The 19,726-nt window shown below is 32.9% G+C and overlaps 1 protein-coding gene across 13 annotated transcripts in view; it reads left to right on the forward strand.

Annotated features, from left to right (window-relative positions):
- Window positions 1–19,726, forward strand: part of map2 (microtubule-associated protein 2) — a 212,006-nt gene that overhangs the window by 142,738 nt on the left and 49,542 nt on the right. For 11 of the 13 annotated variants that reach the window (XM_056465691.1, XM_056465694.1, XM_056465693.1 and 8 more), the window contains exon 5: window positions 15,107–15,211. The exons of the other annotated variants lie outside the window; for them this stretch is intronic. In XM_056465691.1, coding sequence (XP_056321666.1) covers window positions 15,107–15,211 — 105 coding nt within the window. The remainder of the gene's footprint in view (window positions 1–15,106; window positions 15,212–19,726) is intronic. 13 annotated transcript variants of the gene reach the window in all.

Raw genomic sequence — 19,726 nt, forward strand, 5'->3', positions numbered from 1 at the left:
TGTGTGGCTCTTCTGCACGTAGAAATGCACAAAACAAAACAAAAAATCTGTCACTCATGACAGCTCACCCAAAACTACATTTTAATTATTTATTTATAGTGTTGTTATTATTTTGGTTCATAGTTTTCTATGTTTTCATCTCAATAAGCTAAGAATTCACTCTTATAATTATTGTAAAATACAAAATTAGTTATAAATAATTCAATTAGAACATTTTTATAATAACAATAATAATAATTATTATTATTATCATTCTTATAATTTGGTCTACTTTTCAGTTATTTTGAGCTGAAATGGCTTTGAAATTGTGAAGTTTGCTGATTCACCAAAGATATCTAAAGGCAATTCATAACTTATTGATTCAGTGGCTAATTCGTATGAGTTTATACGATCGCTCAATGAAGGCTGGGTTTAGGGGTGGGGTTTGGTGCCATGCCTCTTTTTAAAATCGACTGAAATTGTATGAATTTGTACAAATTATCCACCAAACTGACAAAAGTAAAATTGTTACGCTTCCTTGTGAGATCAGGCTGTACACACGTGTATTTAGTGTGTGTGCACATTTGTCTATATAATTAAATACGTTTAGGTAAAAGTTTCTCTTTTTGTTCAAGTACGTCAATTTTTTTAGCCATATTCCAGTCATATTTTGATTTATTTGACTGTTTTTCTCCACAAGCCATTTGTGTTGCTTTATTTTACTAACTTCTCTTTTCTTCGTACTCTTACTAAGCAGTGTTATGTTTTGATTGTCAGCTCTTTCACCTTATCAGATGAGAGGATGTTGGATTCCTTATGATATGATCCCTTTTAAGAGGAAACACTTGAAACAACTTTCTGAAGCATTTGTCTGAACACCGTCATGGCTTCACTATTGGGAATTCCCCTATATTTTCAAGAATGCCATTAGAATCTTATTTATTTAATATTTAGTGTGTGTGTGCACGTTTGTCTATATAAATCAACACATTTAAGTAAAATTCACGACAGAATCTCTACAAAAATATGTTAAAACAACTTATTTAAACAAGAAACAGTTTCAGTTTCTCTTTGTTCAAGTGCATCAAGAATTTTCAGCCATATTCCAGTCATATTTTGATTTATTTGACTGTTTTTCACCACAAGCCATTTGTGTTGCTTTATTTTACTAACTTCTCTGTTCTTTGTACTTTTGCTAAGAAGTGTTAAGTTTGATATTCAGCTCTTTCATCTTAAAAGATAAGAGGATGTTGGATTATTTGTCATATGATGCTTTTTAAGAACACTTGAAACACTTAAAACAACTATCTAAAGCATTTGTCTGAACATTGTCACTATTGGGAATTCCCCTATATTTTCAAAAATGCCATTAGAATCTATTTATTTAGTATTTAGTGTATGTGCACATATAATTAAATACGTTTATGGAAAATTCATAACAGAATCTCTACAAAAAATATTTCAAAACAACTTATTTAAACAAAATACAGTTTCAGTTTCCCTTTTCGTCCAAGTGTGTCAAGAATTTTCAGCCATATTCTAGTCATATTTTGATTTATTTGATTGTTTTTCACCACAAGCCATTTGTGTTACTTTATTTTACTAACTTCTCTATTCTTCGTACTGTTGATAAGCAGCATTATGTTTTGATATTCAACTCTTTCATCTTAAAAGATCAAGGGATGTGTGATTCTTATGATATGATCCCTTTTAAGAACACTTGACACACTTAAAACAACTTTCTAAAGCATTTGTCTGAACACCGTCATGGCTTCACTATTAGGGATTCCCCTATATTTTCAAGAATGCCATTAGAATCTATTTATTTATTTAGTTTGTGTGCGCATTTGTCTAAATAATTAAATACGTTTAGGTAAAATTCAAGACAGAATCTCTACAACAATCTTTTAAAACAACTTATTTAAACAAGATACAGTTTCAGTTTCTCTTTGTTCAAGTGCGTCAAAAATTTTCAGCCATATTCCACTCATATTTTGATTTATTTGACTGTTTTTCACCACAAGCCATTTGCGTTGCTTTGTTTTACTAACTTCTCTGTACTTTGTACTGTTACTAAGCAGCATTATGTTTTGATATTCAACTCTTTATGATATGATCCCTTTTAAGAACACTTAAAACACTTGAAACAACTTTCTGAAGATTGTCATGGCTTCACTATTGGGAATTCCCCTATATTTTCAAGAATGTTGTTAGAGTCCATTTATTTAGTTTGCCATCGAGATACTATTCACTATATGTCATGTCAAATACTGTTCACTATATGTCACTGCTGATAGTTTAGTGGACAGTCTGCAACACAGTGTTTTATTAGCATTTTAATATGAAATCCCCAGCTTTCCAGTAATCTCTGTCCTCTGTATAAATCATGACAGTTCCCTTGCCATCTCCATAAATACTTAATACAGCATAAAGCCTGGGAGAAAGCATCAGTCTGCCATTCGCTGACAGAAAGTGATGGATATGGACCTCACGACGCTAATGCTAATGATCCTTCAGCTGGGGTTGTGTTAGCATCACTCATGTGCTTCATATTAACAAACGTGCAGTTATAAATCTCTGTACTCCAAGAGAATAACTTGTTCCTTTTCCATGCATCTGCGTGTTTAATTACCCAGAAAACATTTGTTCGTGTTTAATAGACGTCTAATAGACATGTAAAAAAAGACGTTTGAGATAAAACATAACTAAATTTAGGGTGTCAGGGAAAATCCAATAGATGGCTAACAATAGATGTCATCAAATAGACAGGAATGAATGACTACACATGTAATCTCTCTATTTCATGACTGTAGTCTAGTTTTGCACTATTTATTGACGTCTATTGGGTTTTCACTGACTGCCCAAATCTAGCTTTGTTTTTAGCCAAGGCGTGTATGTTTAGATGTCTTTTAGCTTGGTGAGTAATGATGTTGTGTTTCATAAACAATGCTCAATATGTTTTTGTTTCCCTATGGAGAGTAGGAGCTTCCCTAAAATTTGTTTCTCTCTGACTCTGTGATGGTGACGCTTTTTTTGAGCCAAGGGTCATTGGCAAGTCCAACACACACAAGGGCCCTTCAGACAAACAAGAGGCGCTAGACTGAGAGACTGACAGCGCGACATATGACATTGCTTTGCATAAAGAATAGGAACACTTGAGAGAGAGAGAGAGAGAGAGAGTGAGCACGCTGAGGCAGCTGCTAGCTTGAGTTACTGTATAGTGACTGGACTGAAAAGTGTGGTGTCCTGGAAAAATGCAAAGGGGTGGAAGTAAATAAATAATCATTTTAATCCTGCTTGTTAGAGGAATAAATGTTTTTCAGTAGCATTATTTTTATTTTATAATACACATCTATTTTTGGGATTTTTGTTTTACATAAATATGTTGTCATAGAGCATTCAAATATATATAATATATTTAAAAAGTTTTCATATTTTTTAGACACATTTACAGTATTCATTTATTTTTTAGACAACACAGTACTGTTGTTTTAACTTCAGAGCACTCTAGATTACTATATCTAGATTCAGAAGAACTCTAAATTACAATGTTTATTTCAAATGTTAAATGAAATTTTATCAGACATTTATAGAATTAAATAAAGATTAGCATTTTATTTAATCTCTATTTTATTACAGGTTTTTTTATAACATATTAAATTTATTCTTTGTTATTTTAAATGTAAATTTTTTTACAGATTATTATTCGATATCTTAATTTAATATTATTTTATTTCATAATTTTATTATTTTTTATTATTTAATTTAATTTAGTTTAACTTAATTTAGTTTGGTTTAGTTTAATTTAATTTAGTGTAGTTTATTTTAATTTATTTTATTTTAATAAGTTTTTTATTTAGTTAAATAGTAATTTATTGTAGTTTTAATTCAATTTTATAGTTTAATTTAATGTTCTTATATTATTTAATTTAATTTAATTAAATGTTATTATTTAATGTAATTTTATTTAATTTTATTTAAATTAGTTTAATTTAATTTTAATTAGTTTAATTAAGTTTTTTAAATTAAATTAAATTACATTTTAAAGTTTAATTTTATTTAATTTGTGTTTTGTTTTGTTTTGTTTAATTTAGTGTAGTTTAGGGGGGCTAATAATTCTGACTTCAACTGTATACATTTTTGGGATTAAAAAAAATGTTGTCATGCACTTAAATATATAATATATTGATAACTTTAAATATTTATTATATAGTAAAATAAGTAGTAAAATATTATATATTGTCATATTAATACATTTACAGTATATATAAATTTTTAGACAACATAGTACTGATGTTTTAACTTTTGAGGATTCTAGATTACAATATCTATTTCACAAGAACTCTAAATTATAATATTTTTATTTGAAATTTTAAGTGAAATGTTATGACCTTTATAAAATAAAGATTAGCATTTTGTTTAATCTCCTACCTTTATTTTGTCACAGATTAAATAGTTTGTTTAACTTATTAAGTAATTGAATTATTGTATGAATTAATTCATTGTTTTATTAATTTAAATTGTTTTACAGTTTATTGTTCGATTATCTGGTTTTAATATAATTTAATTTATCTCCTTGAATGTCCCGAATGTTTAATTTCTCCTGATGACTTGAAACCCACCATCAATTTGTACATAAACGAAACATGGCAAAGAGAATGGGACAACTGCATCAACAACAAATTATATGAAATTAACCCGAAAATAAATGAAAGACATTTAGCAAATTATAATTTTGAAACCAGGCATGATCAGAGGTTCTATACCAGATGTCGAATTGGACATTCTAGGTTGACACATTCATATTTATTAAATAATGAAGAAGACTGCTCTTACCATCAAACATATTTTGTTGGAATGTAGAAGTTTAAATTCCATTAGACAAAATTTTTATAAGGAGAGTACTTTGATGGACATTTTTAAAAAGGTACCACCAGGAAGAGTTTTACATTTTTTATCAAAAATAGAAATGAAAAATCATATTTAACTTTGAATAATTTTTTTTTTGCGAATTTTATCTATTTAAATATTATGTATTTGTCTAAGTAATTTATTTTTTATTTTTTTATTTGTATTTTTTTAATATAATACGAGTTTGTTTTTATCATGTAATATTTTAATGTACCGTATATCCATTTGGCCACGAAATAGCCATAAGTTGCTGATGTGGCAATAAATATGTAATAAATAAATAAATAAATAATTTAATTTAATTTAATTTGATTGATTTTAATTTAATTTAATTATATTTAATTTAATTTAGTTTATTTTATTTTGTTTTATGTTTTGTTTTAATTATTATTTTATTATTGAATTAAGTTAGTTAATTTTATGTATTTTATTTATTATCTACTTTAGTTCCTTTTTTATTTAATTAATTTTATTGTATTTTTAATTTAATTCATTTTATTTTATTTTAGTTTCATTTTATTTAATTTAATTTTGTGTAGTTTAGTTTAATTGTATTAGTTTATTTTATTGTAATTATTTTATTTTATTTTATTTTACTTTATTTTATTTTAGTCATTAACTTGTCTCATTTTTATTAATTGTTTGTCTTTTTCTTTTTTTTTTATAGAATATTTTATTTAGTTGGTGTAATAGATACCTAAAATAACAAATTAGAAAACCTGTTCTTCACAGCCAATTAAAACATTGTCAAACCAGGAGGAAAAAGAATATGAAATATCTAGAAACAGAGCACATGACTCACTTATACATCTCTTAATTTACATATCTGATAACCTTACAATAATAAATTGCATAATAATTGTTTCCAGTTCCAATACAAACCAAACCTTCAAGCATTAGCCTAGTATCTTCGATAAAGCCCCATCTATCAGATCCACTGATAATAGAGAAACCCTGAGCTAGCAGCACAGATGCAGAGAGTGGCTGTGTATCAGTCACACTCCAAGGGCGGCAGAGCCCTCAGCCGAGGCATGCTGGGAGACCGTTCACATCGGGCCCAGGCTGTGTGTTGCTGTGGCAACGGCTCTGCTCTTTGGCGGGGGAGTCCTGGCATGGAGTGCCAGCCGTCCCCCCGCTCCTCCCGCACCGGCTTGCTTTTGGCAGGCAGACACGACTAAGAGTGCACAGGGAAGCGTTTGCCTTCAGACAACCACAAAACCGGCTCTGCACTTTTAGGTAAGGGCTTTGATTTCTCTAATAGGTTGGTCAGACAGTTTCTTTTTGGCTAAAGTGGCATCCCTGCTCTAAATAACAGGCTCTTGGTGTGTTTGCACTTGTAGAGTGGTACAGTACAACCCTGAGCTGACTGTTGCATGTTTGCTAAAAATGACATATGTTGACTTTCATCCCAACCGTGTCTGAAAGGGAAAAGGACTGAACAACAGATGTGTGCAGGCAATGTATTTATCTTAGAATGCGCCTGGTTGTGTTTGTTCTACTTTTGTGGGTATTGTGCCTGATGTCTCTGGGATGTGAGCTATTGTGTGCTGATCAGCAATCTGTGCACATCTTTTGCAGACGGGTGTGGACAGACACACAGAGGGGGGGAGAGAGGGGGGACGCTGGCCAGACACACCAGCACATCTGTCAGACACAAAAGACTGGCCAGGTTTGCACTGAAAGTCAACCTGTAGTGGCGCTGCTTTATATACAGTATACAGTTGAAGTCAAAATGATTAGCCTCTTTTTCTTCTGGAGAAAGTCTTATTTGTTTTACTTCGGCTAGAATAAAAGAAGTTTTTTAAAAAACATTTTAAGGTCAAAATTATTAACCCTAAGAATTTTATTTTTCGATCTATGGAGCAAACCATCATTATACAATGACTTGCCTAAATACCCTAACCTGCCTAGTTAACCTAATTAAGCCTTTAAAATTCGCTTTAAGCTGAATACTAGTATCTTGAAAAATATCTAGTCAAATATTATGTACTGTCATCATGGCAAAGACAAATAAATCAGTCATTAGAAATGAGTTATTAAAACTATTATCTTTAGAAATGTGCTGCATTTTTCCGTAATACAGAAATTGGGGAAACATTTGAGGGGGCTAATAAATCAAGGGTGCTAATAATTCTGACTTCAACTGTATATGGTGTAAGATTGAAGTAGGTGGTTGAGGAGAGAGACTGCATAGAAGCAAAGAGAAATGACTGGTCATGTATTTACATATATTTCTTTGTTTTGTCTGGGAACTGCCAAGAGAGTAAGAGAGAGCTAAATATGTATGAGTGAATCGATTTGCTCGGTCGCTGGTCATTTCATATTCTCTGCCCTCCTGCTGAGTCATGCAGTAATTGGCTGTCGAGATCAGTTTATGTAATTTGTTATTTGAAATTCATATTTCATAGTAAACGTTTTTTTTTCCAGGAAATGATGCAGTTTGTTTGATTTTTCAGCAGCTGTGTTTATAGATGAATGCACTTGAGAGACAAAGCACAATTTAGTAATTATTAATAATATATAATCATGCTGATATTCTTCAGCAAAAAAACCCCAAAACACGTAATTCTTTTAAGAAAAAATCCAATTGATGTTTAACAGAGATTTACTTCAACACATTTTTTAAACCTAAAAGTTTAAATAACTAATTTCCTTTGTTTTTGGCATCATGACAGTATTAATATTTTACTAGTTATTTTAGCTACTAGTTACTGGATATTAGTATTCAACTTAGTGAAGTTTAAAGGCTTAACTAGGTAAAATAGATAAACTAGGCAAACTAGGTTAATTATGCAAGTCATTGGACGACAGTGGTTAGTTCTAGGGATATCCAGATTCGATCACATGATTGGAAATCGGGCCTGATCATGCAGTTTGAGACTCGATCGGAATTGGATGTTACCTCCCAATCAGGACTCGAATAAATATATTTATAATTAGTATATATATATGAGTATGTGTGTGTGTATATATGTATATGTGTGTTATATATATATATATATATATATATATATATATATATATATTCAGTGTATATATATATATTCAGTGTATATATATATATTCAGTGTATATATATATATTCTCATTAATGTTTTAACACATCTATAGTTATGCGGTGGCACAGAGTTAGACCTCTTTCTTGACTTCACACAGAAACAGCAACGTGTGCGACATGACATCACTTTGTTGCAGAGACACTATTGGTTAAATGCCTTCAAAGTAGAATATGCAATGAGCTTGAAGCGGGAGGATGTCTGCGGTCTGGTGGTATTATAAAGTTGATGACGACAACATTGTCATAGGAAACTGTGAGATATGTAAACTTGGGATTGCCTGTCGGGTGTTTTGAGTTGAGATGCTATATTTTTTTTATATTTACTATTGCAAGTCCAAAAGTGAAGAATTTATATTATTTATTAGTTGATTGTTCAAGCTACCTTACAAAAGTGCTCTGTTTGTTAATAGAGTTGTTGAATGTTAAAATAAGGCGAATTAAATAAAAAATAAGGAACATCCTGAATCTGTTTCTTCGCTCCTCTTTATTCTTTATGTATTAAAGAAGTATCGGATCAGGTTTCGGTATCGGTAGATATTCAAAGTCAAATGACTCGGACTCGATCGGGACTTCCCTAGTAAGTTCTGTAGCCAATCGAAAAAAATCTTAATAATATTTTTTGATATTTAAAAAAAAAAAAAAAAGCTGCTTTTATTTTAGCCAAACTAAAAGAAACCAGACTTTTTCTATAAGAAAAAATATTATAGTAATTACTGTGAATATTTCCTTTCTCCATTAAACAGCAACTGGGAAATTTTAAGAGAGTATTAAAATTTCACAAGAGGGCTAATAATTTTGCCTTCAACTGCCTATATGTAGATACACGTCATATTGTAGTTTTAAAAAAGTGAATGAGAAAGTTACTGAAATATCTCAATAATAGGGTTGACATACAAGTAGTCTACTATTGGTACAAATTAATGACAAAGTAAAAAACATACGGTCACACTTTATTTTGATGGTCTGTTTGTTAAATTTAAGTTATATTGCATCTACATGCCAACTAATTCTCAGTAGATTATAAATAGACCGTTAGTTGGGGTTAGGGGTAATGTAAGTTGACATGTACTTGCTAAGTTTCCTATAGTCAGTTAAATGTCTGTTGAAGGAGCAGTATCAGCAGATATTAAGCAGACAGTCTACTAATACTCAAATAGACCATGAAATAAAGTGTTACCAAAATTACATGCCTCAATGTCTTCCTGAGTTTCCACCAAAGGAAGTGACTTGTGTACAGTCCTTTAAAATATGCCTTTTTATAACCAATAATACACTCAAAGCAAATTGTTGCTTGTTTAAATTTATTTATTTAAAATGAGCTGAAACAAACAACACAATTCCTAAGATTTTTTGGGGACAACTTGATTGTTTTCTGTTCAATCCACCTAAATTTGTTAACTTTGTAGATTTGTGTTGGCACAACATGAATTAATTGTGTGGAACCATGCATTTTTTAAAGTGTGGAGTTGACCAGAATGTAACAAACACAGCATGTTTTTATTTATTTATTTAATTTTTTAACTGAAAATACAAATAATACAGAAAATATTTTGTGACAAATGTAGATAGAGCATTGTACATTAAACAAATAAAAAGATGAAATGTTGTTGAATAGATGCTTGACATTTTGACAAATTATCCAACTGTGATGCATTGGAGTGATCTCACAACCACTGTTTTATTGTGTATATTTACATTTGAACATGTACAGATAATGATGCTATACTCTTAGACTTGTTCTTAGGGTGCGAATTACAGGGGGGACATATAACTGAAAGTAAAGTCAAATTAGATGCAGTTTGTATAGTTTGAACTACAGTAAAGTCTGAAATAGCTAATCAGAGGATGCTATATGTCATAATACACCCTCAAAACACTGAAAACTTAAACATGTTTTATTAATAAAATAGATGTAATTAAAAATAAATACATAGATGACTAAAGCATGTATTACATAAACTAACCAAAAACGTTGACCCCCCCTGATCATTAATGTATAATTCGCACACTGCTTAGTCTTAGGTTAGGCTTAGACTTGCCTTTTTTATCAGACTTGTATTTTATCAATATTATTAACATTTGTGGACATTTGCCTATAGAGTAAATGTTTATAAAGATAAACAAAGTGATTCTGGGACTGGATTGAAACTTGTTTTTAGATGCAGTTTGTATAGTTTCACCTACAGTAACGTCTGAAATAGCTAATCAGAGAATACTGTAGGTCAGAATACACTAAATATCCCTCAAAACACTGAAAACTTAAATACGTTTTATTAATAAACTAGATGTAATTAAAAATAAATATATAAATGACTAAAGCATGTATTACCTAAACTATAAGCTGACCCCATCCCCCCACCCCCATGATCATTAATGTATAATTCGCACTCTGCTTACTCTTAGGTTTGGCTTAGACTTACTCTTAGACTCTTTGGGCTCCGTTTTAACAATCTACGCACAAAGTCTAAAGCACATGGCACAAATGTATTAAGTGCATGTCCGAATCACCTTTTGCTATTTTAAGGATGTAAAAATACAGTTTGGTCTAATAGGGGTGTGCTTATTCTCTTATGGGTTATGGGAGCATTTCGAGCATAACAAACATTAAACCAATCAGAATCTCATCTCCCATTCCCTTTAAGAGTCCATTGCGTCATGTCATGGGGCATTAGCTATTTACTTGGTGTAATTTGTAAGTGAAAAAAACTGAATGCGTCACTAGCGGGTTAAACAGACCATCTGCAGCAAGGATAAAGAATTAGCCTCCTCCATTTGGCCTCTTTACTCTCTCTTTACTTTTTTACCTTTACTTTTACTGTTTACTTAACTCGTTTACTTTCATGGATAAGGTAACGGTGTTGTACGCAGTCTACTGACATCCATTAGCCTACAAATTTAATTTGTTTGTTAAGCGCAAAGATTAATTTCAAAATTATTCCTAAATTCAGTTCAGCAAATGAATAAATTAAATGAATCCAAACACGCGTCCTATTCTTATGCCCTGTATGATGATGCATACGTCTCCAAATCCCAACAGATGGGCAAATCTAAACTTGTTTTTATTAAAACAAATATAGATATGCATATAAATAATACTACTAATAATAATAACACCATACAAAAGCAAATTGTCATGAATAAACTGAAAAAATCACCCGAGATGAGGAAGGCATGGAGGCAGTAGTTTTTATATTTATAGAAAACAATAAGTTTTGTAATATTTTAATCCTTTTATTCTTATTCATGTGAAAGGATATTTGTGTATTGCTGTACATCCTGTGTGTATTAAGCAATGTGCAAGCGTTTAAGGCGCACAACTAATGAGCTCTGCGCTGGACTTTAGACCTGCTTTAAGCTGGTCAATTGCAGTCTATTTCAGTTCCTCAAAATAGCAACACACCAGCAATGTGCCTTAACACACCTCCTTTCTAGACGGAACGCCCATGAGTCCACAAAGCGATGTAAATAGATTCACTATTTAAACAATGTGGCGCAAAGTGGGAAAATTAGGGTTGCGTTGGTCTGAAAATAGCAACAAATCGCACCAAACACATCTTGCGCCTTATTGTGCCGGGTGTATGAAAGAGCGCTAAGTATAAATCATGTATATTTTATAAATATTGGTAACCTTGTGGACATTTGCCTATGGAGTAAATGTTTGTAAAGATAAACAAAGTGATTCTGGGACTGGGTTGAATCTTTTTTTTTAATGAACAGGTTGATCCAGTGCACCAAACCAGTTTAAAAAAATCTTCTCAACAAAAGAGATGTTCAGTGCGTAATGGCTTACATTTTGTTCTGTTCATCACATAAGTCTGTTGTATAACCTCAGAAAACTTTTCCAAATGACTTGTCTGCTAGTTTTAGGATACTTTATGCTGCTTTTAAGTCACAGCAACCTAGTTATTATTCTAAAAAACATCAAATCGGTTTGGAACAACATAAGTGAAAGAGAGCGAATTGTAATATTTGAGTGAATTATTTAATGTGGCTCTCCTCTGGTCTCAGTCTGACCGCGAGTTGATGGTGTACTGTGAACTTGAGTCTGCGTGGGTGAACGTTATTCTAATGGGATCTGAACAAAACTCTTTTTCTTTTCAGAGTGTGTTGGTGTGTGTGTGTGCAAGTGGGTGGGCGGAAGCTGGGGCTGTAAGGTGGGTGGAAATTGTGCCTGAAAAGTGCACAAGAAACAAAAGCGATGCATTGCTGACTCCCATCATGCAGTCTGTTTGCACTGGAGAGAGAGTGGGAGTAGCAAATGGCCCTTAATCACTTCGCATCTCTTCAGAAAGCTTTGACGTAAGCCTTGCTGCAATGTTTTTCCTCTGTCTGTGCTAATGTGTCGGCCTCGTGTCTGAACACATGTTAGCTGATCAGCTTCGATTAAATGGAAAAGCCTTGCCTTGTGTCTGCATGTTATGTGATTAATATTGCAAATACAACAAAGATTAAGCATTGTGCTATAAGCTTGTCGTGGTTTTGGGACACATATAAAGCATACTCCTACACAGTGCCTACACACTTGTTTTTAAGTGCTGCCTTTGGCAAGGATCAGCTGTGGATGATGGCCATTCTTGAAGTTAAAATCAGACTATTGATGACATTGAAATTCATCTCTTCATCTCAGATGTGTTGAAAGAAAACAGCAAGTGTGTTAGTGTCTTAAAGAGCTGTGAGTTACTTTTAATAGCGCTGTTTTAAAGCGAAATCTATCCCTGGATGCGTGTTGCCAGCCAATCCGTGGGCTGTTTTCCGCCCGCCGCTTAATCGGTTTCAGTCTCCTCTTATACCTTCCCAATCTGCTGTTTCCATGACAATTTACTCGCTCAAAGTGCTGCCAATTTTCTTGCCGTTTTTGCTGTTGAGAGCGTTTTCCTTCGTTTTATGTGCCCTGGGTTGGAGGTTTAAATTAATATGCTCTAAAAGGACAGAGATAAGACTGAATTACATGCTAGAAGTTCACTTTATTATGAAATTGTATTTAAGCAAACTGCAGACTGACTTTAATTATGTATTTAATACAGGGTTGTCTAGCTGCTGATGTTTCATACAGTATGTATTCTGTAACAGTGTTTCTTAACTAAAGTGAAAAGTGATCAATAATTAAAAAAATAATTTTCAGTAAAAGGACATTGGGTTCAGGTTTTCCCCAGTTTGATGTCCAACATGTCTTTTATTTGACCCAAATAATGTAATCACTAAAGTAAACTTTGGATCAGTTCTCTGTCCACATAACATGCTCTTCAGGAATAGATAGAGTAGTCCAGGGCTTCTCTATCTCCAGACTGAAGAGCAGCACTCTTCACAACAGTACCAGAAAAGACAAAAATCACATGCCTCCTGTGCAAGCAGGTGGTCAAGTAAGAAGATGCGTAGCTTGAGACTATTTTCAGGTGCTGTGTAATATCAATGTAATCAGAGTATAGTTCCTAGATATATCAGCCTAGAAAATAGCAGCTTTTCACTTTCTTAGTACACTTTGGCACTGCACAGAAGAGTTAATTTTAAATAGAAAAATTATCAAAATCTATGCTACTGGTCTAATTCAATTTAATGATTTATGCTAAGCGTGATTTATGCTAAAAGTGTTCCCACCAGACTGGGAGATTGGCTTGGATGAATGGATTAAAAACTGTTAAAACTCGTGTGTAACTCTAGGGGACTTGTAAAATGAGCCTTGATATGCTCAACAGAGCTGCCCAAAGTTGGCCCATGGTAACCTTTGATTTGGCCCATCATCCCATCTGTAAAGAGAGGAAGAACGATGGGAAGGTGGTTGGGGCGAATGCCTTTGACAGAAATTGTCATTTCAAATTTAACATAACCTTTTGTTTTATTGCTGAGCTACAAAAAAAGACAACTGAAATAAAATGATTCAGTTTAATGTGTTAAATAAATCAGACCTCTAAAATGTAAATACTGTCACTTGACAGATAGAGGACAATGCACAAGACATCTACAAGCAAGCAGCTGGACTAGTGTATTCAGCGTTGAACTCCATTGTGTTATAAATGGGATTGTTTATGTTTTTACTGTAATAAGTTCATGATAAAATCTTAAAAATGGTACTGCATTAGTTAATATGATTTAAAGTAATGTTTTCTAGTTATTGTTAAATATTACTGAATAAATTAGGAAATTACCCATGACAAAATTAATATATACAGTTTGGTATATACAGCCCACAGCCCTCAATCAAGTTTGCTTTTTGGCTCTTTATAGCAAAAACGTTTGGGCACCCCTGCTTTAAATTATTGTCACTTTTCATTTATTTTTTGCACATTTGCACTTGTTATTAATGTACTTTTGAATGTAAAAGGCACTCTTTTTTAAGTTGTTGATCTATATTTGTCCATGACATGTTTAATAAAACACAAGTTTTGTCATAACCAATTTTTCCAGAAATTCTGATTTTGACCTTTGAATTGAGACGTTGACAATCCCTGTTCTAGACTTTTAATTCTAGTGATGAGAGGATTGGTTACTGCGGATTGGGTTTTCAGGTCAAATTCTGTCAAACGTAGAGACACTGTATGCTTAAACTGAATCTGATGTGCTATTCCATCTGCAGAGTTGAACCCATTGCACTCTATTACTGTATCTTTGTACCAAGTCCAAGTCAATACATTGAAATGATTTCTGATAATGGGTCATGTGACACTAAAGACTAGAATTATGGCTCAACAATCACTTGAATAAATTACAATTATTAATAAAACATATTAAAATATAAGAAGACTCATTTAAATGGTGTATTTACCTCAACCTTGATGATCATTTCATTCCTATTTCAATAATTTTTGAATAATAGTGAAATCGTTGACACTAAACACTTCTGTTGCTTGTAGTGCTCTGTGTTTGTTTAATGGAAGCCTCAGAGAATGACCTCATCAAAATAGTTTCAAATGGTTTAATATTTGTAAATTACACCATTAAAAGCCTTGATTGTGTGTGTGTGTGACATTGTGTGGGCTGCCGTAGCTGCTCACAGTGTTATTCAGTCTCATTCTCTTGCCGAGCTCATCATATCTCTTTGTGAGGATTCGTTGAGTGGTTAGGGAGTGTGTAAAGAAATCCTCTTCGGACTTATTGTGAAATTATGTGTGAACATTTTGCTGTATTCGTGCTCATGTGAGGGTGTGTATGTGTGTCGCACAGAGCAAGTGTCAGCGCGGATCGTGCAGGAGGTTACGGCTGAAGCTGTAGCGGTACTGAAGGGAGAGCAGGAGCTGCATCCGGAAACTGCCGTCAGGCTGCCATCAGGTAGGCCTGCAGGAGAGCATCCTGGGATACGTGGAGGTTGACCACACTCTTAAAAGTGTTTTTTTTGGGGGGTTGGTGAGAAATATAGAGATGAAAAAATATAAATGGAAGGCAGTGAGTGGTATATTTTTAATGTTTAGGTCATGAATCCTTTTTTGGAGGCCCTTCCAGAAGTCTTTAACAATATACTGAGGAAGTAATTTCACATTTTATAGACACATAATCCTGGGTAGACTTTGTGATTTATTTGTTGCCCTGAGTGAATTTCGCTAGGTTTTTAAGAGCAACATCAAATATTCCTTATAGGAATAGTTCACTTATAAATGAAAAATGTCTTGATAATTTATTCATATCATTTTGAATTCACAAATCTATAAAACTCTCTTCCGTCCACTGAACATAAAAAAAGGCTAAATCTGAATATGTTTGGCTCACTTACTTCCAAAGTTTCAGACCAGCATATTTTTTTAATGATATTCTTATAATATTTTTCAAATAATATACTTTTGATGCACCAATGATGCATTAATACAATAAAGACAGAAATACTGTGTTAAAAATCCAATAAATCCCACATTTATCTAATAATAATTTTTTTTTTGTCAAATTTGTCGTTTTAGTAAAAATAATTCAACATGAAAAAAGTAGCTCTGTTTCCAACAGTGATGATAAGACCAATTCAGTATGTTAGAATACTGCGTAAAGAATTGCGTGATCACTGAAGACTAAAGTATTGGCTGCTGAAAATTCAGGTTTTCTGTGACAGAAATAAATTCATTTTACAGTTTAAAATGAAAGGAAGTTAATTATAATATTTCAGAATATTTACCATATTTTTCCTGTAATGTTTTAAACGTAGCATACTTCTACAGTTAATGGGAACTGGTGCTTCAAGTGTCATAAAGGTTGTGCAAGCACCACAAAATGATCCCATTTACATTTGACATACACTTTTATCCAATGCAACTTGCATTGTATTCAGCTAGCATTTTATATACTGCTTAAAGATGCAGTAGGTGATAACCGGTTAGCATAACATCTTTGAAACAGTCCCACCAATGCTGCCCAAAGCCACGCCTCCTGAAATGACAAACGCACACATTAAAGAGAGACCCACTAGATCATGTTATTCACCAGTTAGAAAACTTAATAGTACTTTATAATACTGCAGTTCTGAAGGAAAAACTGTATTATATCTAGCACATTTTCAGTTGTGTAGCAAGCAAAACTTGACATAATGTGCAATATTTCATGCATGTAAGAATCACGCTCATTCTCTCACACGCTTTGTCCTAAAGGGACTACTGTATGCTTAGTGGTTGGCCGGCCGGCAGTGTGCAGGAATAACACTTATTACTAATCCATACTTACATGCTATTTCAGACCGAATATTTAGAATAGCATGGTAAACGATATAGGGAGCGCATCACAGGTTGTCAGTGTTCAAAAATGAACCAATGTGAATATAAAACCAACTTCACCTCAATAAAGCAGGCTAAATAAACTAAATAAAATCTACATGATCAATGCTGTAAAAGGTCCCTTATGAAATTGAAAATAGTCACATCAATCTTTCGCTGGAAGATTTCGGTGGCTCAACAACACTTCTGTGCAAATAACCTATTCTTAAGACAACTAAATCTACATCAGCTTTGGTGACTAAAATACTTTTAAAACATAACATTACCTGTCTAAAAGAAAAAACTTAAGCCATGGTGTCATCCTTCCTCCAGAGTGAAAAAGTTATTTTAATATTGATTCAGGATTTTAAAAGGTTTTGATTCAGCATTTGTTTTTACCGCTGTGACTGTTTCGTGTGCACATCATGAACACTGCAGACGTGCACGCGCAAATGGCGGATCAGCAGGAAAGGCTGCGCAGTTGTACAAATCTACATTTGTTAACAGACAGTTTGGGCTACTTATCAGAATTATGGCAAATTATGACAAATTTTACTTGGATGAAGATTATTTTTGTCTTATGCCTTACCCAGAATATAAAAATACATTTAGCTCATTTACTTTCATCATAACTATTGGAATGTGAAGAGACTAACAAAAAATGTTTCTGAGGACAATCACCTACTGCACCTTTAAGTTACAGAAAGTTATAATTACACATTTTCTTAAGATTTAAAAATGGGTCATTAATTAAATGCTTGAACCAATTCTGTGAATTTATTAAATTAAAACTAATTTATTAAAACTTTTTTACACTACAGACGTCACTGCTTCTCATATATCAACAGGATTTTCGGTTCATTTTCATTTCAGGAGAACTGTTCCTTTAAATGTTTTCATATTTTCATATTTGTCAGACACGACATGGAGAGATGTGTTTTGCTTGTTTTATCCCTGTGGTTTGTGATCAGCATTGTCGTTGTGTCAGTTCATTCCTCATGCTGTGGATCGAATCTGTTGAAAGCATCACCACACATCACACTTTCTTTTCCTTCATGATGGCATATCTGCCCTGACAGCTGGCCTGTCTAAGCCCCTCTCTGCTTGGTTTCTGTATTCAACCGCTCCTGGCTCTCTCTCTCTCTCTTTATGTTTGTGTATGAGCATTCTGTGTTTTATATGGCTGATCAAGTGCAAAGTGGACTTTGTTTTTCATCCTGGTTGTTCTGCATGCTTTCTGTGATCTGTTTTTGTTCATTTGTGCGTGTTGCTACAGTACTTTGCTTTAACATTGGCTTTATGCTGACTGTATGGTATAATTGTGGACGTTAAATGTTATGAATGTACGTATGTAAAAATGTGATAATTCATATTTATTCACTTTTATTTTAGCTAATATTGCAAAAACAAATTGCATGTAATGGCCTTTAGATATATTTTTAGTTTTACTAAATTGCAAGTCATCCTTTGCAGCCATTCTCATTACAAATGCAGCCCAACGCCTCACACACTGCTTTGTCAGACTTCAAAAGAAATAGGGAACAATTTTATGCAATCTGTAGCTCCAAGTTTCCACTTGCTGTTCCGGAATTAGTCAGCAAAATTAGATAATGATTTCTGCACTAACACGCTTGATGTTGAGTCGGTCTGTCAGAAAAGCTCAAAGGATTAGAGACGACAAAGTATTCAGCATACCAATCCTAAGCCCAGACTCCTCTGTGCTCAGCATATCCTTGGAAAAGATGCTCACATACACGCACAACCATGCATTCATATCTTTGAGTGGAAATTTTACATTCAAATCCATTGTTATTGTGACGGTTTGCCCCTCGGTGCCCCTTAATAAGCAGTTTTTTCCTTCCAGAATGTATTTTTTCTTGTTAAAACATGCCCACTGGGGTGATTTTATATGACATTAAATGCAATTGTGCTTTATTAAGATTAAAAACGTCACATGAAAGCCAACTTGCATTTCCTAATCATGTTTTCTCTACATGTTTTCTAATCATGTTCTTCTCTTCATCATTTCCTGTTAGCTCATTACTGATTTTACCATACAATTACTATACTTGGATTACTATATGTAATCCAAAAGTTCTGTCACTTCAGAGTAAGGCTGCACTATATATCATTTCAGCATCGATATCGCAATGTGTGTCTATGCAATAGACACATCACAGGATATACAATGTTGGGATTATAGTTGAACACCACAACAATTGAGAATACTAGAGATTTGTGGAGTCACCATAAAAGAGTGAAACTTGATAATCTGCATGTGTTTTAAAGACATTTCAAGAGAGTTTAAAGCATTCAGGCACACAAAAAGTACAGAATAGAATAATTTTGCTGAATTATTAATACATTGAAGACTATTCAGTGTGATTTTATAATTCATTATTCGATTTCTGTACCTGAGTATTGTTCGACTCTCTGGAAAACCATAAAGCACTGTTTATTTTATTTTTGCTTTGCTGTATCGTAATAATTCTTGCTTGCAATTGTTTATTATTTTATACGTGATTCACACCCTTATAAATTCACCCCAATCAATTTTTCGAATAGAGCCATTCAAGCCATCTGGTGAAATTGTATTCATATCGCAATACATATCGCAGAAAAGCAAAATATTGCAATATCAGGTTTTTTTAATGTCGTGCAGCCCTGCTTCAGAAGTTGAATCACATTTTATTAAGCTTGAATGTATATAAAATCAAACCACCATGCCTGTGTTTATTTGACCGAATATACAGTACTAAAACAGTAATAATGTGGAATACTGTTACAGAATAGTTATTTTACAATAAACTTTAATGAAACTTTTTTCACCGGTGCTGGCAAAAGCTGAATTAATCCAATCTTCAATTTCACATGCTTCAATTCATTTAAATTCATCTTTATTTCCATAACACTTTTACAATGTAGATTGTGTCAAAGCAGCTTAACATGGAAGTTCTAGTAAAATGAAACTGTCAGTCCAGTTTTCAGAGTTGAAGTTTAGTTCAGTTCAGTTTGGTTTAATTTTCACTGCTCAAAGTCCAAACACTGAAGTAATTACAAATGTAATTTACAAATCCATCGATGCGCAGCTCCACAAGTCTCATTTTCTGAAGGA

Source organism: Danio aesculapii, chromosome 9 (assembly GCF_903798145.1).
Source record: "Danio aesculapii chromosome 9, fDanAes4.1, whole genome shotgun sequence".
NCBI lineage: Eukaryota > Metazoa > Chordata > Actinopteri > Cypriniformes > Danionidae > Danio > Danio aesculapii.